This window comes from Aricia agestis, chromosome 6, assembly GCF_905147365.1.
Source record: "Aricia agestis chromosome 6, ilAriAges1.1, whole genome shotgun sequence".
In the NCBI taxonomy this organism is placed as follows: Eukaryota; Metazoa; Arthropoda; class Insecta; order Lepidoptera; family Lycaenidae; genus Aricia; species Aricia agestis.
The window spans coordinates 17,113,641-17,134,616 of record NC_056411.1 but is presented as its reverse complement, the minus strand read 5'-3'; the positions used below and the strand labels follow the sequence as shown (position 1 = coordinate 17,134,616).

Below are 20,976 nucleotides of genomic sequence, written 5' to 3'. Positions count from 1 at the left end.
AGTGGACAGGCCGTAACACGAATCCCACGCTATCAAAGACGTAAGTAGCATCTAGAATTTAGAATCTAGATTTTAGTAGTCTATAATATTTACGGAAACCCACCGATATCTTCTCGTACGTAATGACAGTCTAGGTCCAGCATGTAAATAATTTCGCATTCATAATATTAGTATAGAAGTATATAGATAGTATAGATTATTAGATATCGCCCATGACGGCCATGACTATTAACAATGTCGAATGTGCAAAATTGACATTTTTGTTTTATTTCATAAAATATGTCCTTATAACCAAGGCTATCGTGAGCTGAAAAGAAAAAAATCTATATTATGCGTAGTTTCTGAAATAGCCACATTAAAAATGTCGTATATTACTAAGATAGCCCGCTAACAATGTCGGATAGTCACTACCTACGTTATTAACGGAACGCGGAGTAAGAGCGCACGATGTGCCACATCCGACTATGTTTTAACGGAGGCAATGGACGTCGCGCTGTCACTTGATTTTTTGCTACCGTAGTTATATTTTTTTACTTTTCGACGCCATTTTCAATGTCTACAAGATCAGCACGGCCAATTAAAACTTGGTACTCAACGAAATTAAGAAAAATATAGTAAAAGCCAAAAATGCTGATGGTAATATTATGTCCAAAGGTAACGCTAGTGCGAAAAATGGTATTTACTATTCTTTATAATCTTTTTAAATATTTTTAACAGTATATTTTATGTTTTATTGCTTTAGATTTGATTATGAGATGAATTCTTAATTTCATCAACATTAATTTATCGTAGGTAACTTAAAATTGTAGGATATACCACATCCAACGTTCTTAACCGGTTTTTCAAATTTGTAAAATGTCGATAGTACCACATACGACATTTTTAATCGGTTTTATAAATGGTTAAATTGTCGGTAGTGCCACTTCTGACATTATTATGTGGATTTATAAATTGGTAAAATGTCGGTAGTACTAAACCATAATCATTTCATTTACTTTTCTTATTGATTAAATGGCGCTTGTAGTTTGTACCATATCTGTCGTTGCTTACCGACTTTTAAGAAATTTCAGAAGGCTTTGAAATGGGTAATTTTTGTGCGAAAATTAGGTTTATGTTGGCACATGTCATACATAATGAATTAATATAATTTTTTATTTATTAATCGTATTTTTCATGGTTTTGCGATTTGATGACTAGTAGCCGCAATAAAGTCAGACTTTCTTGGCATTTTGCTATTAAGAAGGTAGGCAACAAACATAAAGATTTACTCAAATTATGTAAAAGTGACATAATTCCCAAAAATAATATCTAAACTGCTATTTAAAATACCACAATGGATCAGAGAAAATCTCGGATGAAGAAGACTGCTTTTGAATAATTAATCTAATAAATACTAATCTCAATTTTTCATGTAAACAAAGGCTGTGGTGGTACGTAAGTGTCCTAAAATGTAGAAATTTTTAAGAACTACTTGACTCCGCGAACTACGTTTCATGGGCCTTCAAAACAGCCAGTCCTTCGTCAGTACTTTCTGTATTCCCCACACATTTAGGCACTATCATCTCTCCAGCATATTTGGAAGATCTAGATAAGATCGATAGCCGGTCGTTCGACTTGCAAATATAATATTTTCCATTACACATTCGTGGTAGCCGCCGCCGTTGCCGCGTCGGCGCGGGCGCCTTATTTTGAGCTTTAATCGAACTGTCCTTACTTCTAAAATATTTGGCTCATGGTATAATTTAAAAGACAATTCTATTTTTCACATAATTCCAATTAATATTTTGATATTCATGTAGGTAAGGATTAATAACGAAGATGCAAAAAAGTCACGCTAGAAGGATATGATTTGAAGTAAATTTTTTAATAAAAGTAATGGTTATTATTCGTTAACCATAAAAGATAGACACAATGAGTACTATAAACATGTATCTATTTTTCAGAATAATACATTGCCTGTGTTCTTTGCAAATGATGTAGCTTTCCAAAGTAAAAGAATTTTTAAAATTAGTTCAGTAGTTATTGAGCCCATTCAATACAAACAAACATACGAATAAAACAAACTTTTTCTCTTTATAATTAATATTTTATTTTTTTATTTTTTATTTTGTTTAGTTAATTTATGTTATGCTATCAAAAAGTCAACAAAATAGTGTTGGTAATAATTTTTAATTTCAATGTTTTAAGTAAGTTTTAATTTCGGATGAAAATTTGATTTTCCGAATTATTTCAATCATAGAAATGTTTTGTAATTTCATACGTACATTGTTTTTACGTTTTATTTGACAGAAGTCCATAAAACTATTTTTTTTATTGGTGTCGTTTTTGTTGGTAATTTCTACATGCGACATATTTTTAAATTAACAGTTATCACTTAACAATGGCGTAAATGCCACTTCCGACAAGCAATCGTCGATTTTCTACAAGCAACAATGTCGGTTCTGGCACTTCCGACAAATCAGCAATAATCGTACCCCGCTAAAAAGGTCAGAAGTGACTTTTCTCATATTTAGGCATAAAATACGAGATACTCATAATAACATATCAAACGTAAATAACTTTTATAGTATTACCCTGAAATTTCATGATCCTACTTGAAATAAATAAAAAGTTATGCACAATTTAGACTTTGAATCGCTCTCCTGTAAAGTTGTCGTTTTTCACATCCGACATTGTTAATAGTCATGGGCGACATGATGTAAATACCTCAAAAATAATAAAACTATTCTTTACAAAATGTAATGTTGGCATTTGTCTCTCCTGAAAAGTTCCTAAAAATGAGTTAAGTGGTAAAATTCTACACAAACAAAAATGAATTATAAATTTTGTTAGTCTCGCTAAAACTCGAGAACGGCTGAACAGATTTAGCTTATCTTAGTCTTGAAATATTTGTGAAAGTCAAGGTTTATAGGGTAGAATTTTTTTGAGTTATGTGACACGAAGTTAACGGGTCATCTAGTTTCCAGTAGAACTCAGGTTGGGTTGCACCAGAGGCGTGGTTAAAGTTAATGTTATGGTTATAGTTAAGGCTAAATTTAACTTTAACTTTAACCTTAACTTTGACCGGAGATTAAATTGACAGATGACAGATGGTCCAACAAGGTTATAAATGAACGTGGGCGGGGGCGCCGCTGGTAAAGGAGAACTGTCAAAGATGGCGTTTTTGTATGATTGAAGGAGAACTGTCAAAAATGGCGTTTTTGTATGATGACAGCGTTACTTCCTTTTTTTGCCACGTGCATTTAAGACCTTGTCGAGCTCTATGGTTATGGTTAATATGGCGTCTTGATGGCGTCCATTTTTTTGACATTTTGCATTGAAGTTCAAGCTAAAGTTATAATTAAAGTTACAGTTATAGTTAAAGTTAGTTGGTGCAACCCAACCTTAAAAGACGAAATATTGTGATCTTCAAGCGACACCAAAAATAAGTGTTGCGTAGCGAGCAATTACGGGCTATCACTTTACACAATCGACCTCTAAACTATGAACATATAAGCATATAGGTATGCTGATGTGTATATTACAAAATATTGCTGTATATTTCCAGTTTGATGTCCAATTCATATTAATATTATAAATGCGAAAGTGTGTCCGTCTGTCTGTTGTCTCTTCACGCTCAAGCCGCTGAACCGATTTTGCTGAACTTTGGTATGGAGATACTTTGGATTCCGGGACCTTTCCCGGTGTGTATGTCCTTACATTGAATCTGGTTTATCAATTTTGGCGGAACGGAATAAATTATTAGCTTTTACGCACCATCACCTGCATAAAATATTATTCCTTGCATACAAATTTTAACCCCCTTAGGGGTGGAACTTGAAACCTAGTTTCTAGAGAGAAAAAAACATCAATAATTCACGTAGTGCTCAAAAAGTGCTTGTCGGTACAAATAATTTTTTAAAATTTTCATAAAACATGGGAGAAATTGAGGGTCAATTCAGACCACAAATGGATGATCTACGCGTCGCGTTGCAGTCTGAATTGACCCTTACACAAACGCGCGGATCACTGCGCGCTGTTTTTAGTTTGGCAACTTTTTCCCAACTGTTCATGGCCGCTGATATTTCTTAATTTCTTATTTTTAAAAGTTATTAAACACGTGGGAAATCCATTGTTCTAAAATTAAATTAAATTGCATCATGATATATTATAATTTTTATAAAATACTAGCTGTCCCGGCAAATGTTATTTTGCCATATAAAAAATATTTGGTATGAAAAATAGATGTTGGCCGATTCTCAGACTTACTCAATATGCTCACAAAATTTCATGAGAATCGGTCAAGCCGTTTCGGAGGAGTATGGCAACGAAAACTGTGACACGAGAATTTTATATATTAGATTTTTATGAAAATCGGCCAAAAGCGAGTCAGACTCGCGCACGAAGGTTTCCGTACCGTTATATAGCGGAAGAACTCGAAAATATTCTGTGTTTTTCGTATTGGAGCCCTTTTTAATAAATTTATTATATTTTTATTTTAGTTTTAATTATTATTAAAGTAAAAATATAATTAAAGATATTGCGAATAAATTAAGTGCCTATCTATCGGTATTTTGCCATTATTGATTACGAGCTTTGTTTTAAAGCCAATAAAAATCACGTTTTTTGTATGATTATAACAACAAAAAATTTAAGGCGGGTTCCATTTCAAGTTTTTGTTGTTATAGCGGCAGCAGAAGTCCATAATCTGCTAAAATTTCTGTTATATCGATTCTTGAGATACAGCCTGGAGACAGACAGGCGGATATCGAAGTCTCAGTAATAGGGTCCCGTTTTTACCCTTTCGGTACGGAACCCTTAAAAACGAAAAAAAAATTAATTTAAAATAGTTTAATTAACATAATGTTGGCAAATGGTTTTGCAATTTTTCATATAAGGTTCTAAGCGTTAAAATGTTTTGAAAGTCATATTTTATTTAAGTCACGAATTTTCTAAGATTAGGCCACGCCCACAGTTTGGCAAAGAAAAAAAGTTAAAAATTATATTCAGTTTATTTTGTACTAAAAAACTTAACAGTCTATTTAAAAAGACAATAATGCGATTAAAAAGATGTTTAAACATTTATTAATGAAAAAACCTTTTGTCGTAACACTGTCAAGGCGAGAGCAAGGATCTTGCTCAACCAGGCCACAGCCAGGCGTCTAGTGCACGCAGTGGTCTGCAGCAGGGAGGTAGTGCTAGTGAAATTAAAAAAAAAATGTAAGTATTTTTTTTTATTACAAAAAAATGCAAATAATATATTTTAGGTCAAGATGCCACCTTTAAATATTATGATTCGGAATAAAAACAAAACATTACAAAAAATGTAATAGCTAGCAAAGTAGTGCAAAAATTGCTTATTACTTATTAATAAATTATCACTAGTCAAAACTATTTTTGAGCCTAAGTTCTGTGCACCCTATTTAGATGTATTAGTTATTACACCTAATTAATTATAATAATTATAACAGTGATTTTAACTTAAAAAGTTAGCTTTTATATAAACTGAGACCTTTTGGACTTTCAAATTTTGATGAAAAACTGAATTTTCTTCTTTCAGTTAAGTACGTATGAAAATAATAAAATATATCATTATTTTTTTATTTATGTCGTTGCTTATATTCCCAAAATAAAACTAAAATGGTTAAAAATACATACTTTAGATTTAAAAATTAATATTTTTTGTATCTATAACGTATCTACTTTTATTGGACGTTAAAGTAAAGATAACACGCATATAAAATATTTTTACCGTAATTTACAAATGACGTTAAAAATCACAGCATAATTTTTAACTACCGTTTTTTCACGAAATTAAATTGTTACTCGATAACGGCGAAACCAAAAAAAGGGGTGATGATTTTAGTTGTTTTTATAATTACTTTTAAAAAATTGCATTTGTCCCACCTTATTGCTTTTGAAAAATCCAAGCCCATTTTATTTCAATATTTAAAGAAAATAATACAATATTGATGATAAAGTCTCAAATCTCAATAAACATCAACCTGACTCAGAAATTTTGAAAAAAAATAATACGTGCGGCACTCGGGGTCTGCCGCGGTAAAGCTATTGCATAGCATTTTTTTTTCAACTTATGCAATTATAATTCGCATACGTCTAGTCGCACGTGCATAAACACCGTGACGATGACTGGCAACGCTGTGCCATTCTGTTAGGTTATTTTTTTTATTAAATAAGGAGGCAAACGAACAAACAGGTCACCTGATGGTAAGCAACTACCGTCGCCCATGGACACTCGCAACATCAGAAGAGCTGCGGGCGCGTTGCCGGCCTTTTAAGATTTTCGTTACGGAATATCTTGATTCGATCGCCGCACTCAAAGCCCGCGATAAATCGCGGTATTCATTGCCACATCTCATTAAATGAAAAAATCATACCATAATATTTATAATATAATAATAGCTCCCACACCGGTTTCGGTGACGGTGGCCGGTTCCATTGAACCCAGGCCAGCTACGCAGGAGTAATTTTATAGTGCCCAAGCGTGTGCGCAGTACACAAGAGCACTCTCTATTCCTTTACTCTCATAACCCAGTGGGACGGAAGACCGACACGACCGGCGAGAGATCAGGCGCAGGACCGACTTTTTACATTTTTACATGCCCATACACGAATGGATCATCTTACCTACTTGTCAGACAATCAGGTGATCAGCCTGCTTTGTCCTAACCAAACCTGGAAATAACATGTTTCCAACGCGGGAATCGAAACCAAGACCTCCGAGTCAAGAGCCACGCTCTATACCACTAGACCACGGAGGCGTTATACCATATTTAGTTTAGCCCTTTGGCTTTGACGTAGTCGGGTAAAAATAGAAACTCTCTATCCCAACTATTTTTAATTTAAGCGGTTTGTGTTCGACTTAAACTCATCAATGGGGATTGTCCATTTTTTTAAATTTTGCTCATTACAAAAACATTTCGAGGAATAAGGTCAGTGATCGTTTTTCTGTATATAAATGAAAAAAATACCCATTAGTTACTTATATTTTTGAACAAATACATTTAACCTTTGTTTGACCTTCAATGGCGTTAAATTAGCAATAAATTCGACCAACATTACGTTTCGAACTTTTGGTAAGCTTTTCGTATCAGCTTTCACATAATGAGAACTTGCATTTGACGAACCAGCCATTATAAATAAGACTGAAAGGAAATTTAAAACATGGCGGCCGATGATGACGTCAGAGCGAAACTTTAAAAATTTATTGAGAAAAAACTATCCAATGAATTTCAAAATTATTTAATTTATATTCTTAAAATACCCTATTTTAACGAAAAAAAAAATAAAAAGTACATGTGATTTTTTTTGGACAATGCCCATTAACCTACTACTTAATCCTAATCGTAAATCTTTACCTTAGACATTTGACTACATTGGTTCGAAATTCGAAGTCGTTGAAATCGCAGATTATGTATTTCTGTTACCGCTTTAATAACAAACACTAAATATAAAATAAATTAAATATTTAAGGGGGGCTCCCATACAACAAACGTGTTTTTTGCCATTTTTTCGATATCAATTATGGCAAGTGTCAGGTAGGTAGGCTTTAAACGTTAAATATTCATAAAATACTCAGTTGTATTTATACTTTAAAAATCAATAATTTTCAATTAAAAGGGGGCGACTAACCCTAAAGTGTCGATTTTATAATTCATTTTTATACTTAAAAATAATCCCCGAATCGTTTCATTTTCTAAAATTAGATACTACAATATATTTCCGAGAATTTGATCTGAGCAAAAACACGATATCTTAAAATTTTCTCGATAGAAAAAAATCACAAAGATGCATCTACTTTTCACGAATTTTTCATTTATTGCCATAACCATGCATTGAAGTAAGTTAATATTAAACCACGTTGTATAAAATTCTATCATTGAGAGATCGACCTAGCGGATTTTTAAAATGTTTTCTATTTATCGAGTTATTGAAAAAAAACTAATTTGGCGATGAATCCGCGTCGTCCCTTTTCACCTGGCATATGAAAGACGGGCGTGATGTGAAGAGAGAAGGACGATGTTTGATTTTTTGGGTTAGCCGCCCTCTGAAAGAAACGCAAGATATTACATAATAGTAACTTATTTGTCCTTCGATACATTTTTGCAAATAACTCAGGATGTTTTCCGTTATGGAAGGAAACGGTTGCCGGTGTGGCGGAATGCCGCCATGTTGCAAAATAGCCAACTCCCTTCTACGTTGCGCGATGTGGCAATACGAACTTGTCTTTATTACCTTATTATAAATATATAACTTAGTAGGTTGTGTGTGTTATGAAAGCGTTGTATTAAATTCATAATTTGTAACTGTTTTACCTTATACTTTTATTTCTAAATAGATGACGGTAGTGCAAATAAGATTTTTTACCTATTAAAACACTATGGCAAAAACAAAAATCTATTTAAATGTACTACAGTATTAGCAAATTGGCTCTACATATTTTGAAACAAAACTAAAAACAAATATAATATGAATTGACGACCTCTGTGGCTCAGTGGTGAGCGCGTTGGTAGCTCAAGCCGGGGGTCGCGGGTTCGAATCCCGCCGACGGAACAAAAAGTTTTCAATGTTCCCGGGTCTGGATGTGTATTAAATATGTGTATGATATAATAAAAATCTTAAATATATGTATAGTATATAAAAGTATTAAATATATTTCCGTTGTCTGGTACCTGTAACACAAGTCCTTTAGGTACTTAGCACGGGGCCAGACTGACGTGGTGTGAAGCGTCCATAGATATTATATTATTATATTATATAATATAAAGACATGTAATCAAGCTATTACACTTGTTATGAACATAATAATTTATATTGTTATGTTTTTGTGTTTGTTTGTATGACAGTTTTGACAATATTCTAGTATTATGATGGATTTTTTACCAGTGTTCAATGTTCATACATATATTATAACATAGACCTATTGTTGTTTTACTATGTGACATTTTTTGTCCGTCTAATACCTAATATTTAATATCGCCAAGTTGTTGGCTGTTTTTGTTCAGGAACTAGCAGCATCTTGCAAATGCCAATACATATTAATTTTAATAATACAGTGTTAATAGTTTTTGCTAAATATGTAGCTTATTAGCAAAACTTTGGTCTTTAGAGTCCCTCAGACCAAAGTTTGAACTCAAGAATTGCCTTATATTGCCTATCCGAAAACAATAAACATGAACTAAAATACTACTGAGCTTCTAAAGTTTATTTAGCTAACGTCAAACGCGTGTCCCTTCAACCAAGCTATGAAATAGATAAACATCGGTTAAAAAAGCTCAGAAATATTATTAATAATATTTTATATAAAATATAATAAAATTATAAATAAATGATTAAGTTTAATCATGTATTTATAAATTTTAGTTTTTCAACAATAACTATTATGAATCATTCGCTTAGCCCCAATATATTATTATTTAAAGTTTAAGATATTTAACAAAGTAAAATAAAATCTATTTTTAGTTTTCGACCAACTGTCACTGTCTATATTACCTATTTCTTGTACTAAAGGTCATGTTGTATTGTATTTCATCGAGAAATTACAATTTACAGCACATTATAACTATTTTACGTACCTACATATTAGCAAACTTTAGCAATATTTACTACAGTGACGTCAGGACCGACAAAAACCAGTGCAGAGATTTTTTTGATCCAAAACTTGGCTACATCAGGCTACATATTCATTTAATCTATATTATTATTTAAATGTAGCCTACATCATAATAAGAAACACTAATTTCCGATAAGTACCATTTATTATTTAAACGACGAAAATTTTGTCCGCGGCTTCCCTCGTGTTGGCAAGTATTATTATATACAAACTTTCATCCCCTATTTTGACCCCTTGAGGGTAGAATTGATCAAAGTCCTTTCTTAGCGGATGCATACGTCATAACATCTACCTACATGCCAAATTTCAGCCCGATCCGTCCAGTGGTTTTGGCTGTGATAGATCACCATGTCAGTCAGTCACATTTGAGTTTTATATATATATATATATATATATATATATATATATATATATATATATATATATATATATATATAAAAAAAATAAATAAAAAATGTTTTATTTCTGAGTAAATTTGAATCAAATTTTTTCAGAATGTCTACCTGATGCCTACCACCGGTTCGGGAACTACCCCGGCGAGAAGAACCGGCGTAAGAAACTCGCACGGGTTCCACTTTTTACCAAAAAAGTGAGAGAAAAATTATTCTTTTAAAATAAAGTTTACAATTTTGTAACTTAATATTATATACAATGTCAACATACATAATTGTAAGTCATAATATAATAATGTAGAAGTAGCCTTGCAAGAAGCCATCCTACTCCCAAGATGTGCCATCTTCTATGAAATCATTGACCTTATAATAAGCTTTGGCACACAAACGCTCTTTGACTACTTTTTTAAATTTATTAATGGAAAGATTTTGAACGTTTTCTGGGATTTTATTGTAAAGGCGTATACATTGACCTTTAAAAGATTTACTGACTTTACTAAGTCTGATCACTGGCATGTCCAGCTTGTGCTTATTTCTAGTATTTCTACAGTGAATGTCACTTTTAACTTTAAATTTATTTATATTTTTTCTAACATATATTACATTATCCAAAATGTATTATTATATATATATATATATATATATATATATATATATATTAGCCTACATATATATCAGTTTCCGATAACGATAAAGGCACAGCCAAAATTTCTTAGAAATTGGGCACTTTTTACTAATAAAAATATGATACGCTGAAAAGCTTACACAATTTTCATCCCTTTTTGATACGTTCCGTTTCAACAAAACTGTTGACTATCTAGCGTGCATATTTTTATAGGGTATAAAGTCTTTAACTTAGTATCTTAACGTCTTCTAACATATACAATATTGCATTTCCCATGAACGTACTATAATAATATGTACGTTACATATTCCTTACGGTTTAACGGATACCTATTATTATTTCATAAGTATTTTAAAAGTCTGGCAACACTAATTCAGTACTTGCATTTCTTTTTTTTCTTCAGCATGAGCGTGGCAACACTGGTCCAGCCGACGGGGGAGATGTGGGAGAAGATCAGGGTGGAGCTGAACGAGAACCAGAACACCAAGGAGCAGGACCTCGCCACTATCAAGGAGTGGCTGAGGAAGCAGCCGCATCTGCCTGATGAATTCGGTAATAACACTTCAACTATCTCGCTCTATTTTCATGAAAAATATCGCCATTTCTTTTACTCTTATTGCCTACGTGTCTCATCCACGGCCAACGTTTTTTTAACTTTCTATAATATTCTGCAAATCGTGAAACGAGTATAAAGAATCTGTCAAATAAGTTGTGGATAGCCTATCCGGCACTTTATCAGGAGGTGGTGAAGCAGACCCTTAGCCACCTTAGCCTTGAATTTTAAATGAAACTGTCCTTACATAGAGACAAAATTGTCTTGTAAAATTGCTTTTCTATTTTAAAAAAATCATTTATAGATGATCGTTGCCTGATGTCCTTCCTCCGCGGCACCAGCTACTCGCTGGAGAAGTGCAAGCGGAAGCTGGACATGTACTTCACCATGAGGACAGCCTGCCCGGAGTTCTTCACAGACCGGGACATCACTCGACCGGAACTGGACAATGTTATGGCTAAAGTGTAAGTATACCTATATACAGGGTGTAACAAAAATAAGTGATAATACTTTAGGGTGGGTACGTCTTCCTTGTATAGAGTTCATTGTGAAAGTAGCAGCGCTGAAAGACAAAAAATATTTTTCACTTTTGTATGGGCAAGGGCCCGAGCGTCACGAGTTTCCCCATACAAAAGTGAAAAAAAATTTTGGTCTTTCAGCGCTGCTACTTTCACAGTGAGCTCTCTACAAGGAACACGTACCCACCCTAAAGTATTATCACTAATTTTTGTTACACCCTGTATTACTAAACACTAACATCTTGTCTATCTGTGTAGTATTGCAGCGGAAACAAATACGGATGAACATTGAACTGATAATTATTTAGTTTATTTAAAGACGTGATAAACTACGAACGTGATGAATAATATTATTATTAACTTAATATACTGACTATATGAGGCCCGCCACTAGGTTGCGCCAAAATTCGTTTATCGTGCGAGAACTATCCTTCGTATCTCTATACAAAATTTCAGCAAAATTCTATTGGCGAATAATAATACTATTTTATGAACAACTAATTGTTTTAACGACACAACAACAGCTAAAGGAATTCCAGTAGATGGCGTTGTTAAGTAACACGAAGTCAGAGTGCTATTATACCGAGCAAAGCTCGGTCATCCAGGAACTTTTATTAAAGTGACTAAATAAGTATGTTACTATGGCAACGTCCCGTCCCGTCCCGTCGCACAAACAATGGTCGCCGTCAGTCTCGAGTTGTAATAATTTACTATTAGGTATAATATAATCAACAAATCATAAATGCACTTATCAATATAATAAGTACCCAGTAGCCGATTCTCAGACCCACTGAATATGCATATAAAATTTTGTTAAAATCAGTAAAGCCGTTTCGGAGGAGTACGCGGACTAACATTGTGACACGAGAATTTTATAGAGGTATAAGATATAGCCTCTTATCATAAAGCCGTATTCTTATCAGTAAGACATTTTAAACGGGAAGTGACTCTTCGTCTTCGTGGATGCACTTGACATATCAAATGACCAATTTTGGGAAACAAGGACGGTATCGTCCAAAATAGTTAATCTCGGGAAATACTAAAACAGTTGACATTTTCTCACAATCTTCTTAATTATTTCCTGTGCTCATATTGTCAAGACACACCTTTATGTACTCAAGTTTTTATGTCACTTTGGTTGGTAATTACTTGTGAACTATTGAACTGCATAATATCATTGTTGTTTCTTGTTTGTTAGTTGTTGTAATTTCAAGTTATTTTCCCGTATCAATTTATCTATTTACTGGTTTTGCAGTTTTAATTTAATAGCATTATTACGTTAAGATAAAAAATAAGATTAAAATTAGAAACGAACACAAAATATCGTACTGACATTAAGGGTTTTTGATTCGTCATTTTGACCCATAAAGTTAATATACCTAGCGCTTGGGCGTACCGAAGGGGGGCAGGGGGGGGCGGCTGCCCCCCCCTGCCCCTGATCATGTTGACGTCCCTACTAAATATATTATCTAGTACTTTCGTCTATAAAAGTTAAAAATAATAAAACGAATTTTTGCCATTTATTTGCAATACAATATTTTTATAACTAAAAATTATTAATTTTTTATTCTTTATATACACCTAGCTTATAAAAATCTGATTTGCCCCCCCCCCCCTGGCCCAGGACCTGGATAATTTGCCCCCCCCCCCCTGGCCCAGAACCTGGGTACGCCCATGACCTAGCGTGTTAACTTTATCTTTTGACCTTAGTAGCTTTTATTATTTTTGAAAGAAAGAAAGAAAACTTTATTTGGTAAAAATAATTGTACATTAAAAGAGGAAATAAAACATTTGAAAACCGTATCCACCAAATTGGTGCTTACTCAGCACGTCATGTGTTGTGATCATAGTCGCAACGCTGATTTTCAGTAAGCGCCTTGTGCTTTAAAATAAGTAAATAATATAAAATTAACTTTTAACTTTTAAAATTAATTTTTGATATTTTGTTGCAGACAAGGGGCACCTCTGCCAGGGTTAACACCGAATGGACGACGAGTAACTATTTGCAGAGGTAATGCAATACTTACTGCCGTACTAAGAGACGAATATTAATTACTAAACTGTAATTTAACAAATATTTTGAAATAAGCCCCATTCATTATCTGTCAAACTCTAGAAAAATAAAGTTATTCTTCTTTAAAACGCCTTTAATGAACGAATATTAGGCGTTGAGATGAATATAGCAATAGTCTGCGCCTAATGTGATAGATGCCTGTATTTTTTTTATGAAATAAGGGGGCTAACGAGCAAATGGGTCACCTGATGGAAAGCAACTCCCGTCGCCCATGGAGACTCGCAGCATCAGAAGAGCTGCAGGTGCGTTGCCGGCCTTTTAAGAGGGAATAGGGAAATAGGGGAGGGTAGGGATGGAAAGGGAATAGGAAAGGGTGAGGAAGGAAATAGGGTAGGGGATTAGGCCTCCGGTAAACTCACTCACTCGGCGAAACACAGCGCAAGCGCTGTTTCACACCGGTTTATTAACAGCTGGTTTGATTTATTAACAACTTGCAGTCACTTTTTATGACTTTTTTTCTTAATTAAAAATGCTAGTCTTGATCGTTGTTTGCGCTTCCTTTACACTCACAAGTGGGCTGAGCATACATTAAACATTACCTTGGCGGGCAAATACAACTTCAACATACGATATATGAACCAGAATAGTCATATCGTAACTTTACTCTAACCTCTTCTCATCCTTCTAACACTACTTCAATAAACCCTAAAACCACTCCTCAAACATTCAAGGTCTAGACAAGGATATCAAGATGGACGTCCTCAACAACGTGTTCAAGTTGGCGCTGATGATCGGTGACGTCAGACTGATGGAGGAGCTGGAGGGGGTTGGTGGGGACATCTACGTGCTGGACGCGGGCGTGGTGTCCCCCACACACCTGGCACAGCTCAGCCCCACTGCCATCAGCAAGTTCCTGGTGTGCGTGCAGGTGAGTGTACATCAATGTGGTGATGATTGGTGATGTCTGGATGATGGAAGAGCTGGAGGGAGTGGGGGTCTAGGTTCTGGACGCAAGTGTGGTGTCGCACACACAAACCTTTACCCTCAGCTCAGCCCAGCTCAGCCCCACCTCTATCAAGTTCCTAATGGGCGCACACATGTACTCTTGCTGCTTGCGTCCAAAAAAAAGTAAAAGAGAGGAGAAGAAGCACGCAATTCAACACCGATTTGGAAGCTTCATCGCGCGACGCCCAATAAACATTAGGCGCTTGGCTTTGACCAATGAGGGTGACGATGAGTGATGACGGACGGTAAAGTTTCCGAATCTGGGGTGAACGAAAATCGTTAATACCTGTATTGGTGCTTCTGTAATGCAAAAGTCTGAGTGATTGCTGATTGTTAATCAAAAATTATCCATTCTAACTAGAAATGCGAAAATACTTCTTCCTGTCGGTTACTTCTCTTTTTTTTTATGGTTAACCTATTTTAATAGCTGAAGCTCAGCAAAACATAAGTAGAAAGTACCAGCGCTTTTCAGGGTTTACCCACTTCTAAAACGCAAAACGGCTGATAAAACATTTACTCATTTAAAATAGCAACAGCACTTTAAAAAGATTGCTAAAAAACTTATCTACATGTGAATATTTATTGCTATGTAAAGGTGCCTCTTCACAATGGTCCATGCTGGCCCACTACGAGCCATCGCCATTGTGCAGACGGGGTAACGATGGGCTGTATGATGGCGGACGATGGCCACTGGATTGTTAGTAATGAGCGATGCGCCATTGTGGTTAACACCAAGTGATCGATGTCGTGGGCAATTGTGTACTGGCCATTTAGCAATAGAATAGCAACTGCCATTCTTCGCCGTATAATGTTGATATTCGCAAATCGTATTCATTGCTAATATAACATTTCAGGAGGCGTACCCGGTGAAGCTGAAGGAGATCCACATAGTGAACACGTCGCCGCTGATAGAGAAGCTCATCAACATCATCAAACCCTTCCTCAAGGAGAAGATAAAGAACAGAGTGAGTTTTAGACAGTCCTAACACTAAGTTCAGTCTCAAAATCAGCGGGCAGCAAGACGGGAGCGGCGGCGGCGCTTTCTAATTAGCAATTCTAATTTACAGACCTCGAAAACTGAGCGACGCGGCGCAGCGGACTAGATGGCTTATCCATATTATTTTTTTCCCGCCCCCTTTTTTTTATATAGGGGGTTTCGGGGGCGATAAAACGATCTAGCTAGGAATCATTTCTAGAAAATGTCATTTTCATCGGATACCGAGCAAAGCTCGGTCAAACAGCTAGTATAAGTATAACGCGACGTAATTTCGGTATGGTGTGTCATCGGTAATTTAAAATACATTCCAGGCGTAATCATGCCGAAGTTCGGCCGGGCCGCGTTTTTTCGGCCTAGACCCTAGTGTGTTTAAACACGACTTAATAATACGTAATTACTCAAGTCATAACGGATAATTAATGACATTTTTGAAGTTTCTTTTGCCGCTTTGGGGAGTGGAGTCACATAAAGTGCCGTCTGGTGGCATTTGGATTTGGATTTCGAAAATCCGTACTAATATTATAAATGCGAAAGTGTGTCTGTCTGTCTGTCCATCTGTCTGTCTGTCTATATGTTACCTCTTCACGCCCAAACCACTAAACCCATTTGCTGCAATTTGGCATGGAGATGTTTTGAGTCCCGGAAAAGGACATAAGATAAATGTACGGTTCCCGCGCGATGAACGAGTTTTGGCGCAACGGAGGTGAGGTGCGGCCGTCATCCTAGTATTCCAATAAGTCACTCCACTGCGTGTCATGGTGACTAATGGATTTTTTCTTACGAATGATTTTCTCATAGTATTTTTTTTTTAATAATTGAACTGTTATGAAGTTACGAGTATTAACTGTTAAATACCAATTATGCTTTCTTCCAGATTTTCATCCACTCGGAGATAAGCTCTCTGTACGAGCACATCCCTCAGAAGATGCTGCCGGAGGAGTACGGTGGTAGCGGCGCCTCACTCGTGGAGATCAATAGTAAGTATTTTAATTTTTAAGGACGCTATCACAAAAATTATGACAAAAATTAGCAGGTCAGTACGAATATCGACGTTAAGGACATTAAAATAACATTCAATATCAGCGCGCCTTGTACAGTGGCGGTTACGACGCTCGCCGCGTTCTTGATAGGGCGAAAATGTATGAAGAAATTTGAGACCGTTTCTTATTTTTGTTATAAATGGAAATGTTTTTTATTTTTATATAAAATATTTAGCTATTCGTATAGGGGACTAAATAAGCAACAATTTTTTTGTATATTTTTTTTCCTTAGTTTAGTGTAATTAGGTATTATGGTACCTAATCAAACCCCATTTTTTTAATCTTTTGCGATTATTGTGATGGTTAAAACGTATTTGTTGTGAAAATTGTGTATGCGGCTATAAAATGTTTATAGTATAGACGTGGAGATGAATATATTATCTTTCATTTGAAACCAAAATATCCTCGCAGTGTGACTCCTAATTCTTTAAAATGGTACCGGAAAATCGCTGATATTTGTGAAAAAATGTGATAGCTTCCTTAAAGCTTTTTGTCGAATTTTATTATGAAGGGCTTGATCAGGCTGAAAACGTCTTCCTAAGCCTGCCCCTAAAAGATCAATTGTATTGTTAATATTACGCTTCGCAATTTCTATTGAACAGTAATTTCTTTGACAATTAGATTGAAGGCGCGCGATGTTCAATATCAACCCTAGACGGTCAATAATATTGCGCAATTTGCTTAAGTATAGGGTTATACAGGAAGAGTAGTTATAAACTACTATAACTTTAAGTTTTTAATCGTCAAATAGGAGGATATTCTAAGTTCGGATGTGAATATATATTTATTATTTAAATTAAAATTATAGAGAATAGAGTGGACGATCCACATGAAAAGCTTAAATAATTTACGTTGCTCCTTGATACAATTATCAGAGTTATAAAAGCTTTGCTGACTTTTCAATAAAATTTTAAGTAGCAATACACTTGAGATGTTTCAAAATTGATTTATTTCGTATAGCTTCTAGGCATATGTTTAGTACCAAGCAATATTATAGAAGTAAAGAGATATTTAGAACTACTTATAATAAAAACGTATGTCTACAATCCACAAACTATCATTTCAGATGCGTGGAAAGACAAGCTGGCGACCTACACCACCTACTTCAAAGACCAGGAATCCCTGAAGGCGGTAGAGGAGCTCCGACCGGGGAAACCCACCAACTACGACGAGCTCTTCGGCATCGATGGCTCGTTCAGACAACTCTCTATAGACTAGAGTCTAGACTACAGAGGTAGAGCTTCCTAAATCGTGGAGTATTCAGATCGAAATATAGGGTTCCAATAGGGAATATTATTCAAAAGTCGGAGCAGAGTGCGTTACTAGCACATACTGTAAATAATCCGACCAAAATCCGACTAAGGGCCGATTCACACCGGAAGGGCAGCGCAGCGGCGAGCATTTTCAGTGTCTTAGGACTTTAAACTTTATCTTCATTATTGTAATACTCGCTTGACAATCTTGGAAAATCCCGCGGCCGCCTTTCTCAAGCGATACTTTGTATTACAATAATGAAGATAAAGTTTAAAATCATATGACACTGAAAATGCTCGCCGCTTCGCTGCCATTCCAGTGTATGCCGGTTGGCAGCGGGCGACATGAAGCAACCGCAGACGAAATACATAGGAACCAGAAATGTCGCTGCGACACCTTTATAATACTTATATTATCAGAACTAGCTGTTTGACCGAGCTTTGCTCGTTATCCGATGAAAATTACATTTTCTAGACATGAGTCCTAGCTAGATCGATTTATCGCCCCCGAAACCCCCTATATACTAAATTTCATGAATATCGTTGGAGCCGATTCCGAGATTATTATATATATATATATATATACAAGAATTGCTCGTTTAAAGATATAAGATATTGTCAATAAGGGTTGATTCAGACCGCGACGTGACGAGGCGAGGCGAGGTGCGACGCGGCATTAATTTGTATGGATTTGACAGATTTCAATTCCGTGAGACGTCTTGCGAATCTGTCAAATCCATATAAATTTAGAAATGCATCTACGCGTCGAGTTGCGGACTGAATCAACCCTAATGTCATGTACGTTGTCAAACGTCGAACGCAACTTTGTGCTGGTGCTGCCTGAACCTGAACCGTGAAATTTTAGCATAATATATAATATTACTCTCAAATTTATTTTTGATCGGAACTAATCATAAGGAACGAGAAAAATCACTTTTTCATTTGAGAGTAATTGAATCATATTATGTTATGTGGCATAGCTTGAAATTAGCATCTAACCTAATTTTCGACGATAAGGTGTGTCCACACTCCTCCTAGATTTTTAAGTAAAAAAGGCAAAAGAATAAGAATATCTTGTAAAATTATTTCGATTTGAATGGCTCCACTTTTTAAAACTTATTGCTCACTTTATGTTTGATGCCAATGTATTATTAGTTTAAAAATTAAAGAACAGTTTTTAAGATAAATTTAGTTTAAATCATTATTTTGTGATTAGATTAACGTATAATATTATACTGAACTGAGAAAGATGATTCTGCTATCAAAACAAGACGTGAAATATAAGTTTTATATATACTTAGGTTAAAGGTGTTTTAAATATTTCCATACTTTTATGACTGTAAGTAATAAAATTAATTTTAATGTATTTTAGGGTAACTGTATTACGTAATAAAATATAATTTTAGAATTAAAACATTTTTATTTATTGCTTTTCGTAGCGGATTCTTTTTAACCGATTTCTAAAAAGTAGGAAATTCTATAATCGACTGCGATATTGATTTGTAGACATAATTATCTGTACCTCTTGCACTACAATTGATGGTGGAAATACCAGTATAGTGTGGAACATTGATAATTATCACCAACCGTTCTAACCACAGACTATTAATTATAACTAAACGGAAAATTTCAACGGTAAGAACATCATTGACGTACTTTGTTTATAATTAAAGTCTTGTTACACACCTACGAGAATATTGTTTTGCCATTGTCATGGGATTGTCATGGGGCACGGATCCGGAAAACCCACTTAAGGCCATCCCCCGAGCAAACGACCTTGACCATATATTTGACGTGTTGCCGAGATCGCACAAAAATCCTATTTTTTTACTTAGTTCAAAATTGATCTAAAAAAATTTAAAACAGGGAATATGTAGTTAATGAAATTATCTATCTATTGTCGTGTGTTTCAAATAAACGTAATTTGTAAATACTAGGGAGATGCTGAAAGTATGCTTCAATTGTAATAAATTGGTATTACTTTGGAAACTGATATCATGAGTATGATAAACAAAAATAGAAAATTTAAAACGGAGATTATTGCTGTATTTTTATTATAACTTTGAACTTTGAAGCTTTGATTTTTTTTAATGAAATAAGGGGGCAAACGAACAAACGGGTCACCTGATGGAAAGCAACTTCCGTCGCCCATGGACACTCGCAGTATCCGAAGAGCTGCAGGTGCGTTACCGGCCTTTTAAGAGGGAATAGGGTAATAGGGGAGGGTAGGGATGGGAAGGGAAGGGAATAGGGGATGGAATAGGGGAGGGCAGGGAAGGGAATAGGGTAGGGGATTGGGCCTCCGGTAAACTCACTCACTCGGCGAAACACAGCGCAAGCGCTGTTTCACGCCGGTTTTCTGTGAGAACGTGGTATTTCTCCGGTTGAGTCGGCCCATTCGTGCCGAAGCATGGCTCTCCCACGTCTAAAATTTTGAGTGTATAAGACTCTAAATACGGTAGATTACGGAATCTTCGTAGGGGAAGGGCTTTAAAATGACATCAGTAATTACTAATTATATTCGGCCAAATTAAAAATTACACTTGGATGATATCGACAAGAGAACGTGAATGTAAGATGGCTCTATTTTTAGCCGACTTCCAAAAAGGCTATAATATGTTCGGCTGTGGATATTTTTTTTTCAGTGACGATTTACATTATGGTATATTATGTAGTTCTGATTTTGGCCAAAAGCAAAAATACCCTTATAATAAAATAAATAGTCCGTCAAGAAAGTCATGACAGGCGATAAAATTTTTAAATGAAATAAAAAATATGGGAACTTTATTAATTCGAGATAAGAATGTGCAAGGTGACAATATTTACAATGTAATAAGCGTTCTCTGTGAAAATACAAAGAAAAACATACACTTCTTAAGCGTGATTACGTTTAGAATATTTTCCCGCCTATGAGACTTTCTTGACAAGTAAGTTACAGTACATTTCGGAAGTTTTTTTTTTTTTTT

General features: G+C 35.1%; 1 protein-coding gene across 1 annotated transcript; it reads left to right on the top strand.

Annotated features, from left to right (window-relative positions):
• The first annotated feature begins 5,131 nt into the window (after positions 1–5,131).
• On the top strand, positions 5,132–18,134 carry LOC121727760 (alpha-tocopherol transfer protein-like). Its single transcript, XM_042115746.1, has 8 exons — positions 5,132–5,199; positions 11,034–11,182; positions 11,488–11,647; positions 13,654–13,712; positions 14,447–14,643; positions 15,575–15,685; positions 16,592–16,694; positions 17,824–18,134. Exons 2-8 carry the CDS (start codon positions 11,035–11,037, stop codon positions 17,973–17,975), a joined length of 930 nt encoding a protein of 309 aa, XP_041971680.1. The 5' UTR covers positions 5,132–5,199; position 11,034; the 3' UTR covers positions 17,976–18,134.
• The last annotated feature ends 2,842 nt before the right edge of the window (positions 18,135–20,976 follow it).

What these genes read in the sequence shown, in the direction of transcription:
- LOC121727760 (XM_042115746.1), top strand. Translation starts at nt 11,035, where the DNA reads ATGAGCGTGGCAACACTGGTCCAGCCGACGGGGGAGATGTGGGAGAAG. An exon ending in GCATCTGCCTGATGAATTCG is followed by an intron (nt 11,183 to 11,487) that starts GTAATAACACTT and finishes AATCATTTATAG; the next exon opens with ATGATCGTTGCCTGATGTCC. An exon ending in AGTTCCTGGTGTGCGTGCAG is followed by an intron (nt 14,644 to 15,574) that starts GTGAGTGTACAT and finishes ATAACATTTCAG; the next exon opens with GAGGCGTACCCGGTGAAGCT.